The 26,723-nt window shown below is 52.6% G+C and overlaps 10 protein-coding genes across 10 annotated transcripts; 4 read left to right on the top strand and 6 right to left on the bottom strand.

Annotated features, from left to right (window-relative positions):
- Positions 1-276: 276 nt before the first annotated feature.
- On the bottom strand, positions 277-892 carry HUS5 (SUMO conjugating enzyme Hus5; the record flags this gene model as incomplete). The annotated part of the gene is made up of 3 exons (XM_049333338.1): positions 277-530; positions 622-806; positions 858-892. The coding sequence occupies 3 exons, from the start codon at positions 890-892 to the stop codon at positions 277-279; spliced, it is 474 nt and encodes a 157-aa protein (XP_049187514.1).
- A 510-nt stretch (positions 893-1,402) lies between these two features.
- On the top strand, positions 1,403-2,510 carry J4E83_006424 (uncharacterized protein; the record flags this gene model as incomplete). The annotated part of the gene is made up of 2 exons (XM_049333337.1): positions 1,403-2,359; positions 2,412-2,510. The coding sequence occupies 2 exons, from the start codon at positions 1,403-1,405 to the stop codon at positions 2,508-2,510; spliced, it is 1,056 nt and encodes a 351-aa protein (XP_049187513.1).
- A 203-nt stretch (positions 2,511-2,713) lies between these two features.
- On the bottom strand, positions 2,714-3,322 carry J4E83_006423 (uncharacterized protein; the record flags this gene model as incomplete). The annotated part of the gene is made up of 2 exons (XM_049333336.1): positions 2,714-3,103; positions 3,158-3,322. 2 exons carry the CDS (start codon positions 3,320-3,322, stop codon positions 2,714-2,716), a joined length of 555 nt encoding a protein of 184 aa, XP_049187512.1.
- Positions 3,323-3,738: 416 nt separating this feature from the next.
- Positions 3,739-5,524, bottom strand: J4E83_006422 (uncharacterized protein; the record flags this gene model as incomplete). Its single annotated transcript, XM_049333335.1, has 3 exons — positions 3,739-5,037; positions 5,101-5,410; positions 5,463-5,524. The coding sequence occupies 3 exons, from the start codon at positions 5,522-5,524 to the stop codon at positions 3,739-3,741; spliced, it is 1,671 nt and encodes a 556-aa protein (XP_049187511.1).
- Positions 5,525-12,689: 7,165 nt separating this feature from the next.
- Positions 12,690-14,031, top strand: J4E83_006421 (uncharacterized protein; the record flags this gene model as incomplete). Its single annotated transcript, XM_049333334.1, has 3 exons — positions 12,690-12,725; positions 12,925-13,108; positions 13,160-14,031. 3 exons carry the CDS (start codon positions 12,690-12,692, stop codon positions 14,029-14,031), a joined length of 1,092 nt encoding a protein of 363 aa, XP_049187510.1.
- Positions 14,032-14,895: 864 nt separating this feature from the next.
- J4E83_006420 (uncharacterized protein) lies at positions 14,896-18,639 on the top strand (the record flags this gene model as incomplete). Its single annotated transcript, XM_049333333.1, has 3 exons — positions 14,896-15,823; positions 15,883-16,598; positions 16,651-18,639. 3 exons carry the CDS (start codon positions 14,896-14,898, stop codon positions 18,637-18,639), a joined length of 3,633 nt encoding a protein of 1,210 aa, XP_049187509.1.
- Positions 18,640-18,930: 291 nt separating this feature from the next.
- On the bottom strand, positions 18,931-19,977 carry J4E83_006419 (uncharacterized protein; the record flags this gene model as incomplete). The annotated part of the gene is made up of 1 exon (XM_049333332.1): positions 18,931-19,977. One exon carries the CDS (start codon positions 19,975-19,977, stop codon positions 18,931-18,933), a length of 1,047 nt encoding a protein of 348 aa, XP_049187508.1.
- Positions 19,978-21,693: 1,716 nt separating this feature from the next.
- GLE2 (RNA export factor gle2) lies at positions 21,694-22,888 on the bottom strand (the record flags this gene model as incomplete). The annotated part of the gene is made up of 3 exons (XM_049333331.1): positions 21,694-22,057; positions 22,110-22,579; positions 22,631-22,888. 3 exons carry the CDS (start codon positions 22,886-22,888, stop codon positions 21,694-21,696), a joined length of 1,092 nt encoding a protein of 363 aa, XP_049187507.1.
- A 1,158-nt stretch (positions 22,889-24,046) lies between these two features.
- Positions 24,047-24,726, bottom strand: J4E83_006417 (uncharacterized protein; the record flags this gene model as incomplete). Its single annotated transcript, XM_049333330.1, has 2 exons — positions 24,047-24,313; positions 24,373-24,726. 2 exons carry the CDS (start codon positions 24,724-24,726, stop codon positions 24,047-24,049), a joined length of 621 nt encoding a protein of 206 aa, XP_049187506.1.
- Positions 24,727-25,118: 392 nt separating this feature from the next.
- On the top strand, positions 25,119-26,376 carry J4E83_006416 (uncharacterized protein; the record flags this gene model as incomplete). The annotated part of the gene is made up of 5 exons (XM_049333329.1): positions 25,119-25,121; positions 25,169-25,481; positions 25,564-25,736; positions 25,806-26,086; positions 26,193-26,376. 5 exons carry the CDS (start codon positions 25,119-25,121, stop codon positions 26,374-26,376), a joined length of 954 nt encoding a protein of 317 aa, XP_049187505.1.
- Positions 26,377-26,723: the final 347 nt, after the last annotated feature.

The following is a 26,723-nucleotide window of genomic DNA, read 5'->3' as shown; positions in this document are numbered from 1 at the left end:
AACCAAGTAGTCAAAGGCAAAGAAAGAAAGAAAATGCAAGAGCACATCCACCTCGTCTGAGCAGTATCCGCCGCAGCCGAGTGGAAGACAGCTTGACCACTGCATAACAGCTCATCAAGGCCTGACCACACCATCCCGTACCCAACCTCCATAACGGCCCTCACGAGCCCTCGGTCACATATAACCAAAAGGTATCTTCACCCCACGGTACACCACCTCTCCCCCCATCTCATCCCCGACAATATGTAGCTCTTCCCCTGGCGCTCTGACAACGTACTACGGCGCCGGGTTCTCCTTGACGATCTGCTTGACCTTGCGCTCATACGCCGCCTTGTCCTTTTTGAACAGGTTGAACGCGTCGGCTTGTGCTGGGCTCTCTGGGTTCGGCTCGTCGAGAAGCGATTGGATGCCCAGCAGGATCTCTTTGATGTTGATGGCGGGCTTCCAGCCTTCTTCTTCGTTGAGGATGGAGAGGCAGACGGTGCCTGAGGGGTAGACGTTGGGGTGGAAGAGGGGTGGGACGAATTTGCCTGTGAGTGGGTTAGCTGTTGTTAGGCAGATAGGTTTGGGAGTTTGGCGGTGGAGGAATGGGCGTGGGCTGAGAGATGTGTGGGCACGTACACTTTGGTGGCTTTGTTGGGTATTCATCTGGGAACGCGACTTCGAGCTTGAATAGACCGCCTTCCCATATCGTCTTTTCTTTTCCTGGTATGCCGCATTCCCATCGCTTTAGGTCCATCATGCCGTTGGAGCCGCGCATAGGCTTTGCGAAGAAGCCGAAGGGGTGGTCTCGTCGCCATGACTTTCTGGCTGCTGCGTTAGCGAAGTTCATGTGCGTGGAAGCTGAAAGCGCGTACCTCTCTTCCGAGAGCCTGTTGACGCAAAGAGACATAGTGTCGGTGTAGATACAAGGCTGGCCGTTGCGCCTCTAGCTTGTCTCGTGGATTTCCGTACTGAAATACCGACAAAGCGTGCGGTAAAGATAGCGAGAAAACTGCAAAGACGGCGTCTTATATATCGCGAGCTTGAGCGTGTGGCGTCGCGCTTGTCAAGGTGCTACGATTGCGGTAAAGGTGAGGATTGCAGACGGTAAGAGGATCAGGTGAAGTCGAGTTACGGTTGCACGTGACCTGACAACAATTATCGGGCGCCGCAGCGTTGGGATTCGGGGCTAGATCCCGTCGCGCGAAGGTGGAAGGTGCGATGCGCGATCTGCCCCGCGCTAGACCTTGGCGCTTGTGCCTGCCCCGCTTATGTGATCCAATGCCTACATATGCGCGGGCCGAGGCTGACATGGCATGTGTCTGGTCTAGGTAGCTGCGATCTTCTTTACATGTTCCTATCTCTGTTTCTTGGACCCTATAGAAGCTTTGCCTGTATCTCGCAGTGAGACCACACTAAGATGGCGGACACAGCCGTAAAGAAAGAAGAGCAACAAGCCGCCAAACCCACAACCACAACCACTGCCCCTCCCCCCGCCGAAGTAGCCTCCGACCCCGAAGAAGACGACCTCTCCGACCTCGACGATGTCCTCGACGATGTCCTCGACGAATTCGCAAACACAAAGCTCGACGCCAAGGCCCCCACCGCCTCGTCAATAGAAGCAGCCTACCCCAAGTCCAGCGATGCGCCGTCGTCTTCCGGGCCCGGCAGGCCAGCGTCTGACATCTCCCCCGCGGAACTCATGATGGAAGACAAGGATGCGTTCCAGGCACAGCTTCAGAAAGAGATGGAACAGCTTCTTGGACAGGGCGACTTCCAGAAACAGTTCGACGAGATTATGAAGGAGATGAGTGCGGAGATGGGGGGCGCGAATCCGTTGGAGGATCCTGCGCTTGGGCATGAACATGGGCATGCGAGTGAGGGTACGGGTGCGGGCGAGGCGAAGGAGAAAGCAGCGCCTGGTCCGTCTGAGAAGGCGACTGCTGCAAAGGCAGAGAAGACGTTCCAGGAAACTATCAAGAAGACTATGGAGCGCATGCAATCCTCCTCCGATACCGCAACCTCCGCCGCCGCATCTTCCTCCCAAGACGACATCCTCGCGCAGATGCTCGCGTCCATGGAATCTGGTGGTTTCGGTGGCGCGGGTGAGGGTGGCGACGAGGACTTTAGCAAAGTGCTCATGGGCATGATGGAGCAGCTTACCAACAAGGATATCCTGTACGAGCCGATGAAGGAACTAGACGACAAGTTCCCAGCGTGGATGGACAAGAACAAGGAGAAGTGTGAAAAGGATGATCTGAAGAGGTATGAGGAGCAGCAGACGCTGGTCAGGGAGATTGTGGGTAGGTTCGAGAGGAAAGGATACAGTGACGACAACGCCCAGGATAGGGAGTATATTGTTGAGAGGATGCAGAAGGTATGTGATTGTTTCTTGACGCGCGATGCGACAGGTGCTAATATTAATGTAGATGCAAGCCGCTGGCTCTCCGCCGCCCGATCTGGTCGGCGATATGAACGCCGCGCAGGAGGCGCTTCAGGATATGGATCAGGGCTGCCCGACTCAGTGATCTCCTTGCGCGATAACTCGTCTGCTTCATTCTTCCCAGATACCCAATGTACATATGATGCCTTCCCCCAAGCAATCTGTTATACTGAGATGACAATTTCCCGTCTTACAACATGTGCAGAGCTGCTATGATGTCACCACCAAGTCGCCTTCTTTTGGGCGATCTCTTGCTAATCTCGGGAGTCTCCGATTTCACATCGTTCTTTAGCAATCCATCATATCCATATCCATCGCGTCCCCTTCGAACGCGTCTTGCGCGCGTTGCTGCTGCTGCTGAAACTGATCGTGCCCCGCCGTCGCGCACTCCAAGAATATCGAATCATAGTCGTCGTCGTCGCTACCATAGTGCTGTGACCGCGCATCTGATTCTTGCTCCATTGACGCGATCAATTGCTGTAGCTCGTACTCTTCTTGTGCGGCGACGTAGTCGGCTTCGGTCATCTCAGGGTCTGATTGAGGCGCGTAAGTTGGGAGTACAGGTAGCGGCGCGTCGTCCATGGTCTCTTCATCGATGTCGTCATTCTCCTGGGGTGCTTGACGCGCTTTCTCAGCTTCCCAGCGCTTCCGCTCAGACACGAAGTCTAGTTGTTGGATCTACATCATCAGTTAGCATCGTTGATCGCGTCTGTGTGGTATCATATCGCGTACCTGTTCGCCCCGCGACTCCCATTTCTTATCGTCCCGGTTGTTCTGCACGCGCTTGAAGAACATGTCCCTCCTGCGCTTCGTAGTGGCGTCGCGCGTCTGCATCACCGGATTGGCTTTGAACGCGCGTTGTGGCATCGCCGACTTCTCCTTGAGAGGTGACGACATAGTGAAGTCGAAGGTTCGTGGGGCTGCATTTGCGGAGCGCTCGGATAGTGGTGATGATCGCGGTGGCGTGTATGCGGAGTAGTGCGGCATTTGGTGTGAGAAGAAGGATGTCGTGAGCATCATTGTGTGGTGACGTAGTTCAGTGGTGATGGTATGAAGATAGATCGCGTGAGAGTGCGGGGTGGATACGAAGATGTGATGGATTTTGGGTGGATGAAGATGGGAGGGAAGATGATGATGCGGGCGCGAAATGATGGGCAGTCGCGCTCGCGCGATGGTAGGTGCGTATCGATAAGTCACGTGCACCTCTTGATTGCAGACACCTGGGCAGCCCTTCCTGGAGGGTCTGTCCCTTCCTGCATTCCGTCAACCACACTGCAATTTCTTCGTTTTGACTGAGTGACTATCACCTCCGACTATATTCGTCCTTTTGGCCTTTGTATCTTCCATCCCTTAGCTACTAAACCGGATCGACGCGCCACATGCCGCAGATGCGGAGGAACTGGATTTGGTGGCTGCAATGTCGCGACACGGACGTTCTTCGAGCTTGAAGCAGCTGCACCGCCTCGACGAGAGTTTCCATACAGGACGAGCAGTATTTTCAGCTCACAACCTGCTTCTGAGCTTCGATCAGCGATGAGTTCAAGATACTGGCAAAGTCGTTTGCTCCAGTCAGTATCCTGTCGGTAGGTCTTCTGAAGCGCTTCGGTCTCGATTATTATGAAGGCTTTCGGTATCTTGCAAAAGAGGAGGCAGACAAGGTCGACCCATTCGCGCTCCGTATGAGTAGCGTGGATCTTTGAGAGGTTCAACTGCTCGGCACAGCTGTTGAACAGATCACCCGAGTGTTGAAGTACCTGGAAAATGATGCCTTTGAACAGCTCCTCGATGCTTTGCGCGTCTGAAGACGTACGATGCAAAGGCAGATTCCAGAATACGCGTTGGCTCCCGAGCTTCATATTCTGAATCACATTCGTTGCCAGCTCTTTCGCTTGCTTTTGCGCACGAACGCCGACTTGAACGATGAGAAGCGACGACCCCTTCCCAAAAGCCCAGTTCAAGACAGTCTTGCGTACTCTCTGTTCATTAGGGCTAGGCAAGCTTGGTGTTGTGTCCCGACGCACGAGCGACCGCACTTTGAGCAGGGCCGTCTCGGGCAATACCTTCGGTTCGAAGAATTGCATCACTCCACTGAACTCCAGACGGTATACCGTTTGACTTATGCCGCAGACGTCCGCGCCTATCCGCGCTGTTAGACTTTTGTGCGAAGTCGCGATCTGCAGCAGTTGAGTCATATGGACCTCAAACTTCTTCTGCCCTTCCATCACTTCCGCCAGCTTCGCGTCGAGCTGCCAAATCTGCGCATGTTGCAGTCTTGCTAGCGTATGGACGTCGCGGATTTCGGCTCGAGCGCCAGCGCTGGCAAGGTCGTCCACCGCTTTCGAACACTCTTGGATGTGGTTCACCAGCTCTTGGTAGCCAAGCTCGAAAGGCGTCTTGATGGCAGAACATATTCGACCCAAAGGACTCTTCTTGTACCAACGCACGCAAAGGCGGAGGAAGAGAATGATGTATGTGAACAGCCGTGAAAGCGCAGCTTCCATGTACTGAGTCTGGTACAGCTCTGCACTCAGATCCATCCGTGGCAATACGTCGCCGATAGCGATGAGAGCTTGCGATAGCTTTTCGAAGAGGGTGGCTCGGTTGATCACTCCCTTTCGAGCGACATGTCAGTACACCACAAGCGATAGCGCAAGCTTGAACAAGGTATAACCTACGATCAGAACGAACTTCATGGCACCCCATACCAGAGCTACGTACTCAGGGTGATGCTGTGCCAGAGTATCCATGATCTTGCCATAGTACATGATGCGCGCAGACAGTCTCTCGAGCGACTGCCTCATTTCTGCATGCTTGTCCTGCTTGCTCTTGTCTTCGTAATCCTTCTTGGCATTCTCCACCACGCTGAAGACATCCTTTATGGACGCTTGAAACTTGTGAGGGACTGAATCGTCGAGGGAAATGTCCAGCTCATTCTTGAGGTGTTCGATGGCAGCCCGATACGCTTCCGCCGCGATGTTTCGATTCCTACAACTTTCAGCCTTCTCTGCGCATCTTGTGATTGGTCGAGTATGCCTACTCCTGGCCCGCCACTGGTGTGTACCAGGACGAGTGTGGGTCGCGCAACACTATGGCAGACATTCCGAATGTACGACAGGACTCCAGTCTAGCATACAGAGCTGCCAAACATCTGCGAATCTAGCAATGCGGGTCATGGTGAACCTTCCATCAAGACAGTCTGTTGGAAAGTGGGCAGTGCAAGAAGGCTGAGGCTGTGCCGAGGAAAGGCTGCAGGCTGCGCACACGTCGACACGCGCAGTCGTCGCACACCGGCCTGTTTTCCTACACAAAGACGCATCTTCCAATCCACACCGCAAACCCTACCTTCGGATCGGATACCACAGTCGCCGTTCCTTCACTCGCCAAGTTTACCCTACCTAACATAGTCGCCCAACTACGTTGTCGACGAAACCATCGCATAGTAGTGGTGTTCGCGCCTACACCGCTATCTTCCGCTCGTCTTGCACAGAGACTCGCTGTTCCGTACGGAAAGCCTGAATTAAAACCGATGAACACCGAGCGCTTATAGCGCACAGTATTGCTCAAACTCCTATGCTCCTCGTGTCGATTTGTACAGATATTGGCGTAACGACTTTCAAGTAATCGGCAGCGGTCACACGACAGCACGGTGCGCGATCAGATATTCCGACGGCCACTAAGAATTCGGTCAATTACCGGTCACAAGCCTCTCGACTGCTGTATTAGAATGTCAAAATGGACATCAATTTAATGCTCGAACCCAGACAGGCCTTCTCCAGAAACCCACATCCAACGTACACAGAGGCTCAAATCGACACCTACTACGCACAGTATCAGGTTTACCCACCTGGGCCGTACCATGTCATACCGGACTATCTCGCGCAACTGACGCCGCCCAAGCAACAAAACGTTGAGGCCAATTTCATTAAGGCGGCAAAGTTTCCACATGAGAGTGTTTACGAATTCGATACTGCGCGACCGACGCTTGGAGAACATGCCGAGATTCAACAGGCTGGATCAATGTACAACCGTTGGAAGGATTCTGGTCCCCCTACTTCACCGCGATGGGTAAGAAACCATAGATTCCTGGAGGAACTAGGAAAAGATGTTCATCAATACATACCGCCACCCCCGACCCGACCAGAAAACTTTACGGGGTGGCAGCTAAGAGAACGGCGGAAACAACAAGTTACGCCTGTTCACCAGCAAACCGGGATGGAATTCCAGAACCCCATGCTTACAGGGGGCTCAAGCCAGGCACAAGCACATCAGCTACAGGAAAGAAGAGATGGACAAAACGGGCAAAGATTGTTTGCCAATCTCCCTCCCCACATGATCGAGCAGCAACAGCAGATGAGCCACCAGCCTGGAGACTCGCGACATGACGCTGCCCCGACCCACCTACAAGCTCAACAGTATCAACAAATGCTGATGCAGCAACGACAGGCGGTTGCGATGCGACATGCACGCCCCAGTCGCTTCGTTGAGAACGACCTTCTTCCCCCGGCTTCCAGCTTTTACCCCGAGTGGGGTTTTGGCCGCGACTCCAACATGATGCCGAGCCCTTCGAATTCCCAGACTCCAGTAGACCCGAACGGACCCAGCTTCGCCCACGATGATGCTGCAAAGCGCAAGCGCAAGACGTCTGATCAGGACGACATGCCGGTACAGCCAAATGATGGGCGTTGTGCTTCACCGCGCACAATCAAGAACACTCGCATACTCTGTTCTGTATACAGGTTTCCCCAAGGGAGAGTTCAATCTACGATATCAGAAGATCACACCACCAATTTATCGAAGCGTCGTAAGCTAAACTTCATGGCTTTGGGGCACTCCAAGAGCTACGGTGCAACGACTAAGCAGCATTTAAGGCGAGATGCTGAGCCTAATGGGCGTACACGCGCATTGAACAAAGTTTAGAAAGGTATCGATGATCACTGCCGCAATACAATCGAGGCCGAAGAAAGCCCCGGGCTGCCATAACTCCACTGTGAATCACAGCAGCTTGAACACTCGTGATATCATATGCACCCAATCGAACCTTACGGCATTATCAACGACATAATGTTCGGGCCATCACTATAGAAAATGCCAGATGTCGTGGCCATCTCTCAAACGCCAGTAAAACTACACATTTGAGTGCTCGATGCTTTCCAATGTATGAAGTACTTAGCAACACACACTCTACGCCCGTTCGAGATCGTGACAGTACTCGATCAGTTGACATCGTTGTGGCTTTTGGCCATTCGTAGTTCAAGATTCATGTCAATGTACTCTCTCAACTTATTCGTTGTCATGCTCCATGTTACCCTAGTCGCTATGAGAGAAACTTAATTGCGGCCATACGTGGCATGCAAACGTGATTGGTCCGAACAGCGGGCTGTGCAAGGAGGCTGAGGCTGCGCCAAGGATGCGTTACAGATACGAAGCTTACAGGTGGTTCCAAGGTCGATCTCGAAGCAGAAACCACGACAAAGAGCCATCGCACACTCTATAATCTGCATGTAGCTCTACCTTCTCTTACGTTTAAGCCTCATGGAGCGACATTTGATTCCGCCTCGCGGCCCATCTGGCTTCTTTTCTGCCCCTTCTCGAAAAGTCATGCGAGCAAGACCGTCTCATCCTCTTCCCAAGGGTTGGTACGAGGCAACAGCTGAGAATGGTTCGAGTTATTACTACGACGATAGTGGTAACAGACAATGGCAACGGCCAGGGAAACCTATAGATCCCACGTCCCGGATGGAAGGAATGGAGCCGGCGCGGTCTCCGCACTGGGATCGTCGAAAGCGGAGGCGGAGCGAATTTGACGAGCGTACATCATCAATGCACTCAACGCAGCACTCTATCAGCAAACACAACCAAGCTGATCTTCCGCCGGCGTTTCTTAACGTTCCCCTTCATGCTGCAGACCTGCACAACTCATCGACCGGCGAAATCGCTGCCACCTCAAGAACCGGAAGCTTTCCTAGTCCATATGTGTTGTCCCATGTGGAAATTCATAGCAGGTCTCCAACTCCCGAACATCATTACTCCAGATACTCAAGCTATCCATTAAATCGACATCAACATCAGCAACGGGTACCGAGCGTCCAGTCTATGCTTGCTAATAAACCTCCACATGTGCCGACAACATTGCCTCCCGCAACGTCATCATATAAGCCATCAAATTTCCGGGAAGACAGCGAACGATCTCTCGGACAAGGATCAACACCTAGGCGTCAGTACAGGGGCTACCATACTTCTGGAACACAGTCCAGGACCTATGAGGGACTTGGGGAACAGCGACGTAGGGGTAAGCAAAGATTCGAGCCCATAACCACAGTCTAACATGTTGGAAGCAGGTCAACCAAGCACTGCAATGAGCGAAATGCATTCTCGACCTACTATGCTGGCGTATAGCGAACGAGCTGAGGTTTACGGAAGCCAGCCAATCCCCCCTGTAATGGCTGAGGACGGAGAGTCTGTTACATACATCAAAGAGGCTCCGGACCAAGACCGGCAACGGTATCAGCGCGAGGCACTAGATTGGGGCGAGGTATCAGAGTACGGCGCGGTAACAGATTACGGTTCTCCCTCGCCATATGGGAAAGTCTATGAGCATGATGAAGAGGAGGCGGAGGAGGCGGATATAGCGCCCGGACAGACGCTTGAGCGTGAGCATCAGCATAGGCCAGATCTCGAGCGTCGCCCGCGTGAAGCGAACTCCAAACTCATGAAACGCTCATACTCAGGTATCACCCCGCACGCTCTTCTAAGAGATCACAAAGGAGCCACCGCTGAATTGAGCGAAGACTATGCGACACGTGAAGCACGCTACCTTGAGCAGCGGGCCCCAAAATTTGGTCGTCAAGAAAATGAAGAGCCCACAAGAAACGGCCAAGATCACCCTGATAGGTTTCACCGGAAGAAGATGAAGTATACTATTTCAGAAGATCTTACGGAGGGCAGAACGAGGCGGCTCAAGGCCAAATACTTCGCCTTGGAATGTTCGCAGTCTTCGAGCTTGTATGCGTTGCGAAGGTGACACACGTTGTGCACAAGAGCACTGTTACATACGTATTTATATCATCGTCTTTATTTAACTCTGTACGTTAAGATGTGGAGACTCGAATGTAGAGACCCGAGTGCGCAGCGTTGACAGAAAGACTGGTAATGGTTCCCACGAGGGCCGATCACAGCCCTAGAGCAGTCGTCCAATCAGATCAGGTCTGCATGATGTCATGTACGCTGCTTTCTCCAAGCGTACCTAGAAGGTGACCCTCGATTTTAGCTCTATTGATCACTTCAGTTATGACTGTGGGACGACTTTCAACTGTCGAAATTGTTGTCGACGCCCCAAAATGTGCTATCACTGACGCAGCTCCGGAAGTACGGGCTGTGCAGGAGGGCTGAGCCTGTGCGGAGAAGAGGCTGCATGCTGCGCTGCAATCGTGGCACGCCCACCCGCCCATTACGCTGACCAGCGACGCTCTTTTCAACACACATCATTTCAAGCGGATGATCGAATGTCCGATCGCACGTGTCGTTGTTTTCTGCCACACGAACCAAGTTACCTCAGCCCGTGGACACGTTACACTCCATATCACGCGACCCGCGTTAATGCCCCCACGGCCGCTTCGCCTCACTTCCTCGCGAAGAGACCTGACCCTGGATAATCGAGAATTGTACAGGAGCCACAAGGGTTGAACGCCTTTATTGATATCTAGGTATTGGAGAACCTTTTATTCAATGAGCGGTCTTCGTGATCCGAGATGGCAAACGGCCTCGCAATCGCTGCAGCCGCGACCGCGCGTGCGCACAGGGTCAATGGCAGCACGCTGGATCGCAACCTCGCAGCCTTGGGACTACCGATTAGGGTTCAACACGACAGATGTCCGCGAGGAAGCTTTGAGCAAGTACGTCGAATCGAAGGCGGGTCAGCGTGAGGACACCATGTCTGCTCAAATGTCGACCGCAGAAGCCCTTATTGTAAGGCGACCTGACCTACTAGCCTACGCGCACTCAGACAAGCCATCAGTGTCAAGGACCAGCTACAATGCTCCTGTTGCGCCGAATCCTTCAAAAGACGGATTCACATCGCAGAGACCTGCGAATGAGTACCACAACGCACGTGTGAGAAAGAGCAGGAAGCTGACAGATCTCTCTGATGCACATATCGTGCAAATCCCGCCCCCTCCCCCACCTCCTCCAGCTCAATGGCCTATACTACCCCCTCCAGCAGTAATTGTTATGCCTAACGGTAGTAAACGCTCCGGAAGTTCTATCCGCAAGAAGCCTACGCCGTCCCCGTTCTTCAGATGGGCTGCTGGCGCCACCGCCCGCAAAGGAAGGAAGCGGCTCAAACGGGACTATGCGAGATCCGACACAGATCATGGATCACAGCAAGGACAAGATATACAACCCAACGTGGAACCCGGCCCAGCTTCATATTTCATGTCACCCGAGATGCAACATGATCTACTACCCAGCTCATCTATACCCGAAGGTATCACAGGGCAGCAAGGTGCATTTCCAGTGTCTGCCATGCACATGGGCAATGCTACACCACTACCTCTACCACATCCACATCCCGAGCCAACCTACCAATGTGACTTTCCTGGCTGTCACAAATCTGTTGCCCGAGGCCTGCTCGAGCGCCACAAGGAGAGACACAATGGACCACAATCGCAGCCGTCAGACTCACCAGAAGGGTCCAACTCGAACAAGAAACAAACAACAACCAGTCATACGCCCTCGTACACGTTCCAGATAGATGAGATTGACGAGCGTGATGACCGCTCCGCCAAGATTGCGAGCGACATCATATCTAGCTCAGCATACAGATTTCCTGGCGAGAAACTGAAGTACACGATCTCAGAAGATCGAACGATAGACGCACGTAAACGACATAAAGCGTGTTTCTTAGCTTTGAAGCAGCCTACTAGACATACCACCAAAGCCAAACTTCGTTTAGGCCAAGGCGAAAGCAACGAGTTTTTCGAGCCATGGAGATACCTATCACGATCCCCAGCCTCCACGACCACAACCATTGCATAAACATGGGCTTCGAATGGCATGTATTATTTAGACAAAGGTAGCTCTGCAAGTGACGGGAAAACTATCTTCGTACCAATGCAAGCTCAGAAACCTGCATTTAATGTAACGGCATCGCGAATGCTTCAGATACATCGGACGTGTGGCTCAATAAACCTTTACCAAAATAAGACTAGCGTTCGTATAATCCACCTCTGACCGGTGAAGCCAGGATCTACAAATAGGATTCGGCTGCGCTCATCCTTTCGCTATCTCTCATCAACGCCACCTCATCCTTCGTTTGTCTGGAACCAATCCGTACCGTATGGAAATCCACGCCAGAAGGAAGCGCCTTTGGAGTCCGGATGATGCAACAGAGGCAAGTGTCCTTGGTGACACGCAGCAATTGCCGCCCGAGGCTGAGATTGCCAAGCGGGCGCGTCTATCAACAGAAGGATCTGTTACACAACAAATCACCATACATCGTGTAAGGTGCCAACGTACACAAAGAAATCATGCAAGTCACCCTCCAAGCTCTTACTATTTCGATACGCCAGCCATGGTCGCTTCCGACAATCAAAGTACGGCCTTGCATGGTCAGTTCCCTTTGCGAGACGTGGATAACTACTTGGACGAGAACTTTGGGTTCAGTATTGTTGTATTCGTCGACTACGATTGCGAGATCTATCACGCAAAGATTAAAGACGCCTTTACGCGTCTTCCGATGCCTTCGATGCCTCACGATATGAATCTTGGCATGAAGCCATTTTTCCGAGTTCTTCAGCATGATGGACCAATAGCAGAAGCGATTACCGAGCAGCTGCAGCTATCAGAGACCCTTGAAGAATCTCTGCATGCGCTGCAAAGCCAAAGCCCAGAGATGCCCAGCGAATGGAATTTCGACAACGATCTCGTCTATCCTTACCCCAAACTTTATCATTGTCATCACATATTTGTCGGGCCTTTGAAACAAAATCTGGATTCACAGCAACAGACAGATCTTCAGGTGCTGTCTAGTTACATAAACGAGCGCTTGACCTCGGAGTACGAGAGGATGGAAGAATTAGCAGCTATGGGAATGGTAGACCGAAAGTATTGGATGATGCTGTTCCTGCCGGACGATACGGTAATCACTCTTCAAGAAGGTCAATACCGCGCCTTTACTGTGAAATCCTGCCGACTGGTGGATGAGAACACGCTGGAAATGGATTGCTGGTCTTGGGAGTATGATGGCAACTTCTTTCAAAACCACATCATGATGCCCGTCAAATGGCCCTCCAGGTCAAAGCAGGTAGCGATAACAGATATTTCGGTTTACCCTGTTCGCTACGCAGCAGAAGGGATCGAGTCTGCATTGCGTAACCGCGGCAATACTTTCTGGAGTTGCCGGCGTCGAAAATATGTGAACTACGATATGCCATTGCAACGGCTTGGAACGCAGCTTGTAAGATTACAATCCTGACAACAACAAGTTTTGCTGACATCGCCAGGCTAATCTGCGGTACATGGTTGACGCAGAAGCTTGGAAGCTAATGCATGGCCGTGACAATGACCCAACAACCCAAAGCGAACTCAGCAGTGAAGAGTTGGAGAATGATGAGCCTCCAGGTGGTGCATTCACGCTCATGCTGCCTCCAACTATCAAGGGTTATGGCTTTCACAACAAGAAATGGAGTATGTTCACACAAAATCATCTGGCCATATGAATGCTAAACACGATCATAGATACACTGCTGGTGGAACATATACAGGATATCAAATGGAACAGTGGAGTCTTCGAGAACCGACTGGTTCTCCAGGAAGACAAGAAAGAGCTGGTAAAAGCCCTAGTCACGGTCCACATTGAGAAGAGCCGTGAGATCAAGACCGACTTCATGGACGGAAAGGGTGAAGGTCTTATCATACTGCTTCATGGCGGACCAGGTACTGGCAAGACCCTCACCGCGGAAAGTATTGCCGAACTCGTTCATCGTCCTCTTTATAGGGTGACTTGTGGAGATATTGGGACAGATGCCGAAAGCGTCGAGAAGTATCTTGAGTCGGCCTTGTTCATCGGAAACACCTGGGACTGTGTGGTCCTACTGGATGAAGCAGACGTGTTTCTCGAAGAGAGAACGAAGATGGATCTTCAACGCAACGCGCTGGTCTCCGTGTTCCTACGCGTGCTAGAGTACTACGATGGTATCTTGATCTTGACGACAAACCGCATCGGTACCTTCGATGAAGCATTCAAGTCACGCATACAGCTCGCGCTCCACTACCCGCCGCTGAACAGAGATGGCCGTTGGGAAGTCTGGAGGAACTTTGTCAAGTCATTGTCGGAGGCTGGTGAGAACATCAACACCGAAGAAATAACCAACAAGCTCGATATCCTCGCCCGACACAAACTGAACGGTCGCCAGATTAGGAACACGATCAACACAGCTCGCCAGCTGGCGCTGTACAAAAAGGACTCACTGCGCTACGCGCATGTAGACCAGGCTGTCCGGGTTGTCAACGAGTTTGAGAAGTACGTGACCGACGTACACGGTCATGACGATGAGGAATATGCGCGAGATCAAGGCTTGAGGAACGATGATGCTTTGCAGGTAGACTGATCAATGTTACCCGTTCAATAGTCTTTCTTTTTTGGGTAATCTCGGTGCTTCCTATCCCTAGTTACCTCAGTAGCACATTCATTGTAAGCCGACAAAACGCAAGCCCATTGACTTTCTGGATACTGAAGTACTTATGTCGCAATGTCGTTGGTCTCTCAGGTGCTGCAGTCGCAAGTTCTGCTGGGTAGCGAACGCAGATTGCAGCCCGCGGCCCTGCGGATGACTTTGCCAAGGCGCTAACATCGCGACGCCGAAATAGCTTCGTCATTTGACGTTGTCCTGCCCTCCGGCCAGCACTCCTCCATTATCAGCCTTCCCTTCGCCAATTGTTGTCCGAATGTCGATACATCGCGCAAAAGTGCGCGTCTGCATCTGCCAGCCGTTTATGTTACAAGTAGCCACAGCTAGCACGCTGTAGGTTTGCCAGATTCGCCACACCTGCGGCCGAGCGACATTAGCCCTCGTTAGAGGCCGATCTCGCCTGTCATTGGAGTGCACTTTGAGGGACCGAGATTGCAGATTGTCCATACACACTTCTAGATGCCCTAGGGCAAATCTAGATGCAATGGGAATGCGGAACACGCAGGTGGCCAGTGAGAAGGTACCAGAGTGCATTAGCGCACTCAGGTGCGAAAAGCTACGCTAGCTCCCTGCCGACCCGCAAGTCCTATGGCCGCCTGTGTTGAGTCGGCTCGTCTCGCGTGGCGATATGCAAACTTTCACTTCATACCTCACGATGTCTGATGTTTGTTGAATGCAAGTATTTATTGTTTCTCTCTACTGTTGCAACGCCGAAGCATGGAGCCTGAGAAAGCTATTGGACGCCTCCGACCTTTCGTGGTTTAGTCGCTGGTACTGCGCATCATGGGTCAACATTTGGACAGCCGCGAGGAGACCAAGACGGACCGCTATGGGATGAGGAGAGAACGCGACGTACTTCTCCTTTATGGCGCAGCCTTCCGCAACATCCCCCAGGTTAACAACCTGGAAAACCATGTACCTCGCCTGTCTCTAGACTCGACACTGACAGCCTTGTGCCAACTTACGGCCATCCGTATGGGGGCGCAACGGTCCATGATATCGCTCATCGACGACGAACGACAACATATACTCGCAGAGGCAACTCGTGACTTACCCTTACGACCAGAAGCGCCAGGTGATGCTCCAAAAGACCTTTGGCTCGGAAATGTTAGCACTCCGCGGAGCTGGGGCCTATGTGAAAAGGTCTTGGAATTGGACCGGCATGATCACCCAGTCTTTGTCATCAATGATCTTACTACAGATCAAAGGACATGTCTTCGCACCGACGTCCAAGGGAATTCCGACATGCGCTTCTACGCCAGCGTCGCGTTGATGTCTCCGAACGGCGCAGTAGTTGGAACGCTTTGTATCTTCGACAATAAGGCTCGAGAAGGTTTTTCCAAAGAGGAAATCACTTTGTTCAAGGACCTGGGCTCTACGGTCATTAATTACCTGAACACATACACGATCAGGGACAAGTACAGGCGAGGGGAGCAGTTCACCCGCGGTCTCGTCTCATTTGCTGAAGGCGCCTCTTCTCTCGCTCCGTTTGATGGTGAATCTCGGCACAATTCGATGGCAGTCTCCCAAACATTGTGGGATCCATCATCCACATCATCGCGAGATGAGAAGGACAGAGCACCTACGGATAGGGCCACGACTGCGCAAGAAAGAGACGAGTTGCACCAGACTGTTCCCAACCAATCACTATCAGCAAGACCGAAGGCGAGTCGTGCCAGATCTAACCGACATCGGTCGATTCGGTCGCTACGTAAGGAACATCACTTTGCAAGTTTCTGACACAAGCACTGACTTCATGCTACAATGTAGAGGACTCCATCTTACCCACCGACTCAAAGTCCATGTTCTCTCGTGCTGCAAACTTATTGATGAGCTCGAGCGATCTGGATGGAGTGCTCATCCTCGATGCGAGCGTTGCAGCAAGCGGGGGACAGCGTCGGAACAACAGCGCCTCAAGGAGCGAAACTGAAGCTCCCTCCGAATCGTATCGATCTAGATCTTCCAGCGATGAAGCGAGCTCAAACAGCACCGAAGAGTATGCCCGCGGCACTTCCTCCTCGACGTCCAAAATGTGTCAGCTACTTGGAGTAGCCACCCCGAGCGACAAAGAGCCGGAATATGGGACATTATTGGAACCTGACCTTTCTCGCCTGTTTCACGAATACCCACATGGCAAGATATTTACTTTCAGTGCTGAAGGCGATTCCTTATCCTCGAGTGAGGAAGCGGTCTCGAGCCTCAAGGTTGCTGAACATCTGTCACCTACCCCGCTATCGAAGCGCAAGACCAACGATCGATCACAGCGGGGATCGGCTGCTATACAGGCGATGTTTCCGAGAGCACGCAGTATTGCTTTCATTCCCTTTTGGGACTTTGAAAGGTCCAGATGGTTCGCCGGCTGTCTCTGCTGGAGCAACGATCCATACAGATTATTGTCAGCATCTGTGGACATGGCATATTTCAAGATTTTCAGTCACTCAATCATGAGGGAGCTCTCAAGACTAGATGCTGCAGCCTTGGATCAGGTGGGTAAACGAATAAGACACCAATGTTGCGAGAGCTAAGAATGTGTCACAGGCCAAGTCGACGTTTATTTCGTCTATTTCACATGAGTTACGTTCGCCCCTGCACGGAATACTCGGTACGTTGGAGTTCATCAAAGATACGCCGCTCGACTCGTTCCAGACGAGCATGATGAACTCTTTGCACGCCTGCGGTACGACGCTGCTTGATACCATTAACCATCTCATGGACTACGCCAAGATTAGCGAGGAAAAGAAGATAGTCTCCTCGAAAAAACTGAAAAATGAGAACACGATACGGCTATCTTCGAAACCATTGAAAAGCCGACGACGAAAGGTTTCTGCGTTTGATCTCGGGATCGCAACCGAAGAGGTAGTGGAAGCGGTACTTTCTGGATCTTCGTACATTCCAGCCACGTCCAGGCTCATGGAAGCACCCATATCGCCTACAGATGAACACGCCATGTCGTTTCCGCAACGCCGAGCACGTTTCGTCGTTTTCGATCTGGCTTACGATGATGATTGGGTCTTTTCGTTTCCAATTGGATCTTGGAGAAGAATCGTGATGAACCTGTTTGGCAACGCTGTCAAGTACACTGAAACAGGGTATATTCATGTTTCCCTACGATCCAGTAATCTAGCAGACAACGCCGATGCCCCTACAGCGATCACACTCACCATTACGGATACTGGCTCAGGTATGAGTTCTAGTTTTCTCGCAAACCGCCTCTTCCATCCATTCTCCCAGGAGAACCCTCACGCGCCAGGCACAGGCTTGGGTATGAGTATTGTGCGCCAAATAATCGACACGAACGGTGGCAAGGTTGAAGTCAGCAGTGACCGCAACGTGGGTACCAAACTCATTGTCAAACTTGCTCTCGCCAGACCGGAGGTACCTGGTACGATGACAGCGGAGCGAGCGCAGTTTCTGTCTTATCTGCCGAGGCTAGAAGGCCGGAGAATATGCATCCTTCGCAAGACGATAGAGAAACCAGCTGAAGATGACAGCCTCTCAAAGACGGACGAAGGCCTATTACGCTTCACTAACGCACTGGTCTACACCTTGGAGACGCATCTTAAGATGGAAGTCGTGAAAACGAATGAGTGGGAAGGTCATGACGCCGACATGGTCATCTGTCCGGAGTTATCCTTTGACTACCTCGCTACGATCCGTAAACGAAGGCCCAACGGCCAGCGCGCCCCAGTGACTATCTTTGTCGGTATGGATGCACTTGAAGCAGCGACCCTGCGCTCTGACGTCCGGGTCACCAACCGGGAGTCGGTAGTAGAGATTATCACCCAGCCATGCGGGCCTTATAAACTCGCCTGGGTTCTGAACCGATGTTTGGATCGTTACGAACACCCAGCTGAAAACTTGCAACCCACTGGTGTGTCCAGCCCACCGCCGCAGCCCATGTGGCAGAGTCCGCCGCAACAGTCGCGTCCTTCAACACCAATGAAGTCGATGCAGAGTGCCATTGAGTCTCTCGATTCAGAATCACTCAGACCGATTGCTCCTTCTACAGCTGGATCCACAGTTGCGCAGGCTTCCGTTACTTCGCCTACGTCGCCTCAAGAAGACGACCCTGTGATATCGCACACACTCATCGTCGATGATAACCCGTTGAATCGACGACTCCTCGTCGCATTCATGAAGAAGAATGGTCTTCAATTCGACCAGGCATCAAATGGACAGGAAGCTGTGGATAAGTACCGGGAAGGACCGCGCAAGTACGATGTCATATTGATGGATATGTCTATGCCGGTCATGGACGGCATGAGCGCTACGCGAGCCATCCGCGAGTACGAGCGCAACAACAAACTGACAAGGTGTTCTATTGTCGCACTTACTGGGTTAGCATCGTCGAGCGCTAAGTTAGAAGCGTGGAGCTCAGGGATTGATCACTTTATGACTAAGCCTGTCAATTTCAAGGCGCTGGGAGACCTTCTCAAGAGCGATGAGGTGCGGAGGCATGCGAGACCAACAGAAGCGGGTAATAATGGGGCAGCAGCTGATATGCCTTCTGAGGAGGGTAGGACGTGAGGTGGCAGCGGTTGCTTCGTTGATCTACCCAAGATTCGACTTCGAGCCTATAGAGTGCGGGAGCGACTACCACATCCACTATCCTCCTTGATCTTGAGGTACGACTGCGAAACTGCCATTATTCAGTACATAATCCATGGCCCCACAGCTATGAACCAGCACGCCGCGTTCGAGAGAATAACAGCAAGCCAGAGATCTCCTTGACTGTAAAAGTCCCTGTCAGTATCAACCAATCGCAAAGACCAAGTACATAGTGCAAACTGCGCATACACCTATATCGAGCCATCTACTTCACTCTTCCTCCACCGTCACAGTGAACTGTGGCTCTTCCAACCCATACAGCACTCTCCCATCCAAAACCCAGTTGAACAAACAAGCACCACAGCCAGACAACGCGCCAAAAGGATTGATCTCCACCAACTGCACACTCCCGTCTTCCTGCAGCGCAACATCATAACTAAACCCATACCTCAACAGCAACCCCATAATCTCCTCACTCAGCTCCTCCTCCGCATACGCCACAATATCCCCCAACACCTTCTTCGCCCCCACATCAACCAGCTCAACAGTCCGCTCCAAGTCAAACCCCCACGGCGCCTCAAACCCCATCGGCCATCTATACTGGCTAATCGCACTAACCTCAAACTGCGCCGCGAGTGCCTCCCGCCCCGTCTTCGCAGCAGGCGGCGGAACGAACACGCGAAATTCCTTTGCAGGATCCATACCCTCATCCCACGGATTCAACACGAGTTTAATCTCCATCTCCCTCTCTTCTTTTCTCGCATCTTCAAACTCGCGCGTTAGACAGCCGTACGCGCGCATACTGGAGCATATCTTCGTGATGATGTCTTCGGCCGTGGAACTAGGTAGTTTGCCTCCCATGGGCGAGTCTTTCGGCGACATCTGATCGAGGCGGATGAACCATTTCCGTGTTCCGTCGAGGAGCGCAGCGAGTTTCTTCCCGGATTTAGTGCACTGCAGTGTTTCGACGACGTCGCTGAGGAGGGAGACGGGAATGCGGGATGTAGATACCCACGCGCTGTGGCACCGCAACAAATCCTCGTACAGGAAGCTGGGGAGGAGGATCTCGTGGTATTCGGCCAGGTTTTGGGAGGATGCGATGAGCGGGTGCCAGAGTGTGTAGCCGTAAGGTGTCCAGGGTGGTGTTTCGTGCGTGAAGTGTGGGTTGCATGGGACGACGGGGACTATTTCTGAGACAAGGTGGTGGGCGGTGCTGAAGCGTTGGGAGCGCGAGGATGGGTTGGAGGAGTCGGTGTTGGCGGCTATGGCGGTGGTGTCGGTTAAGACGAGGGAGTAGGGGATTTTGCGGAGGTGCATTTTGGGGGTTTTTGTGGGGTGGTTTCTGGGAGGCGGAGTGTGGACTGGAGGGGATAAAGTGGATGATTTAAAGGAATAAGAGAGCTGTGTAGATGAGTTTTATACGGCAGGTGTGCATTGCTGATGTTGGGCGTGGAAGTTGCGTACCGTGGTTACGATGGAGTCACGACATCCACATTTGGAACGTGAAGGGCGTAAGTACAGTTTGGTTATTCCACACTGTGCATTCTGCCCTTTCAAGGAAGCAACGAAGCTCGATTAAGTTATCTTTATGTTCCAGTCTATTCTCATTCTCATCATGCGCCCCACCATCATTAGCTCAAAAAGTTGTCTCCCCAGCCTCTCCCTCAATACTCCCTCCCACAGCTCCCCGTCTCGTACTTCTATTCGAAGATGAGAATGGCGAATTTCTGTTCACTGTCAAAATTCTCAGATCCCAAAGCAGAAGAACATACCTCATTCCAGCCTTTTCTCACGCCCCATCTCCAACCATTTCATTCATAAGTTCCTCCAAACCTCCTCCTTACCCACTCACTCACCCATCCCCCATCACGAACGAAAAGATCCACTTACCTCCTCCCTCCTACCCCGAGCCATCGGCCCCCTTCCCCCCAAACAAACCCGCGCAAAAAACAGTGGCAAAACAAAACACAATAGATTGGTAGGCCAACCCACACACATCTAACAAGCAACAAATTCCCCTCTCTGAAGGCTAGGTTGCAAGTCTCCTTGTGCGGGTGGTATGCTTGTCTGTCCCCGCCAATCTAGAGGGCCCCACGCAAGGGGGGCAGGTGGATGGTTGTTAAGGAAAATCGCTGGTACTGGTACTTTGTACATCCGGGAGATATAGAGTGTATCTGCGTCCCGACGCGCAGGGAAGGGCGGAAACATGGAAACAAGGGAATGGTTGTAGACGAGTGAGGGGGGTGGGGTGGGGCGGGAGGTGGAGCTGTGAGATGCTTGGCTGGGTGACTGGGTGGTTTGTTAGCATGGCGGTGGGAATGTGAGAAGATGGGAGGGAAGGGGGAGGGGTGAGTGGGTGAGTAGGTGAGTAGGTGGTTGACTGCTTGGAGAAGAGGATGGAGGGGAGATGGAGGAGTTTATATCTATCTAGGAGGGACGAGTTTGCTGTCAAGCAGCCAATGTGATCAATCATGCGTGTTGACTTTAGATGATCGTTGTTCCTGCTCGCAAACTTGATGTTTTACCCATATAGTCAATACAGCTGCACTCTAGACGACGACACTATTATGACACGCTCATGTACCCCACAGTCACAGTCAACGCAAGATTATCCAGTAACAAGATTACATTTTCCTGCCTATCCTACTCTGGAGCCTCCACAGCCCATGATACTATGTCTCTCTATACGCCAGTCCCTTGAACGCTAATGCAGGAAACCAAGAATAAACATCAAACACCATGATATCGTTTGATCGAGCACAGAAGAGTACGTATGCGTGCGGCCGAGCATTGTCGATCTGTACAGACCAAGTACGCACGTACCGTTCTTATAGACCTCGTAATCGACGACTTGGCCTTCCGGGCGGCATACTCGCAGCCAACAAAGCTTCGATGCCCGCCGCTTTCGCCTTCTCTCTCGTCTCCGCTGTCGTCTCCGGTCTCATCTCCGCTTCTTTAGACACGGCTTGTCAGCAAAAGTGCCAACAAGTCAAACAAGAAAGAAAAAAAGGAAATCCCCGAGTTACTCAGGGATTACCTCTTCTTACTTCCAGGCCTAGGCTTGCACTCGTCTCCCAGAATGGGGTGAAGTTTGATCTTGATGGGGTAGTTTTGCGTGTTGCCACCGTAGCCCTTGCTCCAGTCGTAGCTGACGGCGTAGGCAAAGATGTTTCCGTCCTTGCTGAAGCCCGTCGCGACGATGCTGCCGCCGACTTCGGGGTAGCCCTTGAGACGGTGCTTGGCGTCCTTGTCCCAGAAGTGGAAGGTGCCGTCGGAGCCGGCGGTGGAGAAGGTGCCGTGTTGGGGGTGGAAGGAGATGGCGTTTACGGAGTGGACCTTTGCGATGTCGCGGTTGGCGGGGTCTTGCTGGCGGTGGCACTTGAAGGAGAAGTTGAGGCTGGGTATGAGTTAGATGGTGTGGTGGAATATGTAGACGTGGGAATGCTTACCTGGTATCCTTGTCTTCGACATATTGAATAGCGCATCGTCCCTCGATGGAGCCAACGGCGAAACCGGTCGCATCTGTGAAGCAGCTCACGGCCCTTGTCTGCCACTTAAGAGGACTGGTGATGGTCTTGTAGATGGTTGTGGGGTTCGAGAGGTTGACCATGTGGATGTGGCGCTCGGCGGTTGCGATGACGAGCAATTGATCCTTGATGTCCATGCTGTAGACGCGCTCCTGGCACGTCAGAGTACCGACGGGCTCGGCACCCTGGAGGTCCCAGAACTTGACGGTCTTGTCCCAGGAACCAGTTGCGACGTAGTCCTTGCCGCCGGTCTGGAACCAGCGGACGCACTTAATGCCGTTCTCGTGGGCCTTGGCTTGTTGTGCAGGGACGGTGCCGCTGGCGGGGGCAGTGCGGAAGTCGACAATGTTGAGCATGCCTGTTGAGTCGCCAGCTGCTATACGAGTGCCATCCTGATCATGTTAGTATTCGGACATGACTGCCAAACATGTTGCTAAACGTACCTTTGACCATCCGAGACCCAGGACATGACCCTGGCATTCGAATATCCACTTTCCTTGCGCGCCATTGCCGTTGACCTCGTAGATGTAGACCTTCTTGTCCCAGCTGCCCACGGCAAGGAAGTCGTTCGTGGGCGAGAATTGGAGGTCAGATATGCTGTCGCTGGGCAGTTGGCCGGCCGGGACTTCGACGTCTTTGCTGGTGTCGCCGGTGGTGGAGCTAGCAGATGCGGCCGGTGCGGCCTGACCGAAAAGAGCCATCTCTTGTGATTACGTCCCTGTATCTGGGCGCGTTCGAAGTGCGGGTGTTGGTTGTTGCGAAGCTTTGCGCGAGGTTGCGGTGTTGATCCCAAGCTTGGAGAAGAAAATAATTCGTACGCGCTCGTATGGAAGTTTCCAGTCACGTGGAGGTGTTTTGAGACTGGCAGCAGTGAATAGGGTTGCTACGCGCGCAGCAGACCAGATGACTTTATGTTCTTCACCGACGACGCGCTCAGCAAAGAAACAGGCGCACCAAAGCTCTCCAGGCACCCTTGCAGGCGCCAGTCCGCTTCTGCCTAGCGCGCCTAGCTCGGCCCCCGGCCTCCGCCCCATGTTAAAAAGTTTCCGTCACCCACCTCTTTCTTCTTCCAACGTTCCTCGCTCGAAGAATCGCAACGAAGCTTACGCACAGAGCGCCCGCAAGGGTGTCTCGTCTCGCGCTTTGGGAGAAAGTCCCCGGACAACGATCTTTCGCGATCGCACTTTCAGCAACGAACCGCCATAGAAGCCGCGGCTTCCACTACCGACTACGACTCATTCCGCGTCTCTTTACCCGTTCGCACTCCCTTTTGGTTGGCTTTCCGAGGCCGTGGGTGGAGGGGCTGACACTTGGATGATGATATGAGTCCGTTAGCTACCTTGCTCACGTGCTGAGGTTCGCTGCAATACTGGGAGGAGGAGGGAGACACCGGGAAGCGCCAGGTATGGAGGGTCTTCTCGTCCAGTTTATGGTTATGCGATTGCCTTCCTGCACTCTGGTCAAACAAGGTGTCACGGATGGTAACTCAATGGGGCTTATTCTTGAGGCGAGGAACGTTCATTCACCCACACACTTTTCGGATCTGAGGGTAGACGCTCTCTGACAACGGTTGGAGTTGACGGGCTACTACGCGCTTGGTCGAACAAGCCAGATTCATCCAGCCATACACGGTTCACATGATGAGACAAATGGAAATAGAGTCAAGCTCTGAGGCTGTGTAATCCCAAAGTGGTATCACGGCCTTTGCTGAATTTTCTACGACGGTATCTGATGAACCTTATGGCTTAGATAGTCATAATTTGAAATAAAGAATCTTATCACATCACTTTTTGCATCTCTTCTCATTCTTGACTCGTCTGTGGTATCATCTGTGAAGCTTTTCATCTTCTCGCTGGTCTTCATGCCTCGCTACCAACAACAAACTCCTTGACCTCCTTGTACGCCTTATCCAAATCGTCGTTGATCACAATCTTGTCATGCGGCGCCTGTCCACTATGCGCAAACTCCATCTCGACCTTGGCCTGGTTGAGTCTCTTCAAGATAGCCTCCTCCTTATCCGTCGCGCGACTCCTCAACCGCTTCTCCAGAATCTCCATAGACGGCGGTTGCAAGAACAAGAACCTTGGGCGAGGGAACGTAGGGTGGTTTGCGACTTGCTTAACGCCCTGCAGAGAACACTGTCAGCAAAGATACGCTTCATACCAAACAGCGACTAATCACTTACCTCCATCTCAATATCCAAAATACAAATCTGGCCCTTCTCGGCAATGTCGTTCACTGCCTTCACACTTGTACCATAGTGGTTTCCACCAAATTGCGCATGCTCCACAAATCCCTTCTTCTCCACGAGATCCAAGAACTCCTCTTTAGTTACGAAGTAGTATTCCTTGCCATCTTGCTCCTCTCCTCTGGGTCCGCGCGTGGTGTGCGATATGCTGAAGCCGAATTTGCCGGGGAACTCGTCGAAGAGGCGCTTCAGGATGGTGGATTTGCCGGCGCCAGAGGGCCCGGAGATGACGATGGGTTGGTTGGCGGAGAGGGCGTCTTTGGAGGCGGGGACGGGGTCGGTGGGTGCCATGGTGGAGGGGTGGGTGGTGAAGGTGCGGATGTGTGTGTTGTAGCTGGGTTTTGTAGGGAGGGATGGCAACGAGGAGTGAGTCAGACGTAAATGGGAGGGTAGCTTTAGGCTGCCGCTTCGTGACTCTTTCAACAAGATCCTGGGGAATCGTGAGAGAGTCAATGGCATGCCTAGTCGTGGATGGGGAGCTGTCGGGCGCAGCGGGGTGTGATTGGCGGTCAAGCTAGGGGTCCTCGTTGGTGTTTGGTGGGGCTCAAGTGGGATGGCGGCGCGTTTTCGTGTTGCCCGTACTGACGACATCGAGCTGGAATTTAGCTCTCAGCTCCAAACTCCGCGCATGTTACAATAATCGCGCCAGGAAAGCAAGTCTTCAGAGCTGCAGATAAGTCAATATGGTATGCACCTTCTGTATTACCCCTAACACCATTCTAACAACCCCCAGTCGAAACAATACCTCACCCTCCACACAGTCGACTCGGCGCATCCCAAAGCAAGCGACATCTTCGCCGTAGCGCCAACCAGCACCCAACTCCTCTCCGCCTCGGGCTCAAGCAGCATCAACGTCTACGACACCACACAAGCCGACTTCCCCGTAATACAAACACTCGACAAGGCGCATCCACTCGGCATACACCACCTCGTAACCGCACGTGAAGAGAAGGCACGACGGGCCGCAAGCGCAGGCTTCGAAGGCAAAGTCAAGATATGGAGTCAAGACGAGGAGGGCGTATGGAGTGAGGACGGGGAGATTGTTGGTGGGTACGCCTCCGTGCTTTCTTTGGGATCGCAGGAAGTGATGTGTTGTTGAAAGAGGGAAGGAGCTGACAGCTTAAACAGACCAGAACAAGCCCGGTGAGATATGGGCCATTGCGCTGAGTGCAGATGGCCAGTACCTAGCCAGCACCAGCATCAACGGCAAGATCAACGTCTGGAGCCTCAACAAAGACGAGGGCATGCCGCGGATACGCGAGTACGAAACAAAAGGCAGCTTCGGTCTATCTGTAGACTTGGTACGCGCTCCCTCCCTTCTCTCCCATCCCACCTCGACAACCCCTACTAACCTACCTACCCACTCACAGTCCCGCAACGGCACATACACAGCCTCCGGCCACGAAAACGGCTCCATCTACGTCTTCAACAACGAAACCGGGCGCCTCGCACACTCCCTCTCCGGCCTCGTCCACCCCGTTCGCGCCGTGTCCTTCTCTCCCGCGTCAAAACTACTAGCAGCAGGCGGCGACGCACGCATCATCGCTCTCTACGACGTCACATCTGGGGAGCAAGTCGCAAACTTCACTGGCCACGGCGGGTGGGTGTTGAGTCTGGATTGGAGTGATACGGGCGAGTATTTGCTATCTGGGTAAGTCACCCCAATGTCCCAACACCATACTATCGCCGCGTCATATAATCATATGCTTTCCTCTTGTTGGTCAGGTCCCTTTACTAACCTTCGTGTGTACGAACAGATCCCACGACTCCCGCGCAAAAGTCTGGCGTATAGAAACGCGATCCTGTGTAGCCACGCATTCCCACGGCGACAAACCGCTCTGGAGCGGAAAGTGGCTGCCGAAGGCGGCGGGCAAGAGTGAGATGTTTGCGTTGGCGGGCGGGAATAACTCGATTAGCTTTTACCGTGAGGCTGCTGGTTGAGCGGAAAGGCTGCGATGTCGACAGGGGATGAAGAAGAAGAAGAGAGGGGATATGAGTGCGATGCCGCTAAGCGATGAAGAAGGAACGAGGATGAGATGCAGGGAAAGCGTGTGACATGCAAGGGGTGTCGAGGGATACTGTTCAGGATAGGTGGCAGATGAGTATGGAGATGTGTGTGATGTAGTACCATCGAGACTAATGAAGGCAATGACTCTCAAGCTCTATCCTTGGCTGCGTTGCTTCTGCGCAGAGTCAAATTACGTCTATGTTAGTGCATTCTCAATGAAACCCAAGGAGCAGCAACCTTGAACACAATCATGTCTCTGCAATGGTTGGTATCAATGTAT

Source organism: Alternaria metachromatica, assembly GCF_023757995.1.
Source record: "Alternaria metachromatica strain BMP 0045 chromosome Unknown scaffold_14, whole genome shotgun sequence".
Classification (NCBI taxonomy): domain Eukaryota; kingdom Fungi; phylum Ascomycota; class Dothideomycetes; order Pleosporales; family Pleosporaceae; genus Alternaria; species Alternaria metachromatica.
The sequence above is the reverse complement of the archived record's forward strand: the minus strand, read 5'-3'. Positions and strand labels throughout refer to the sequence as shown.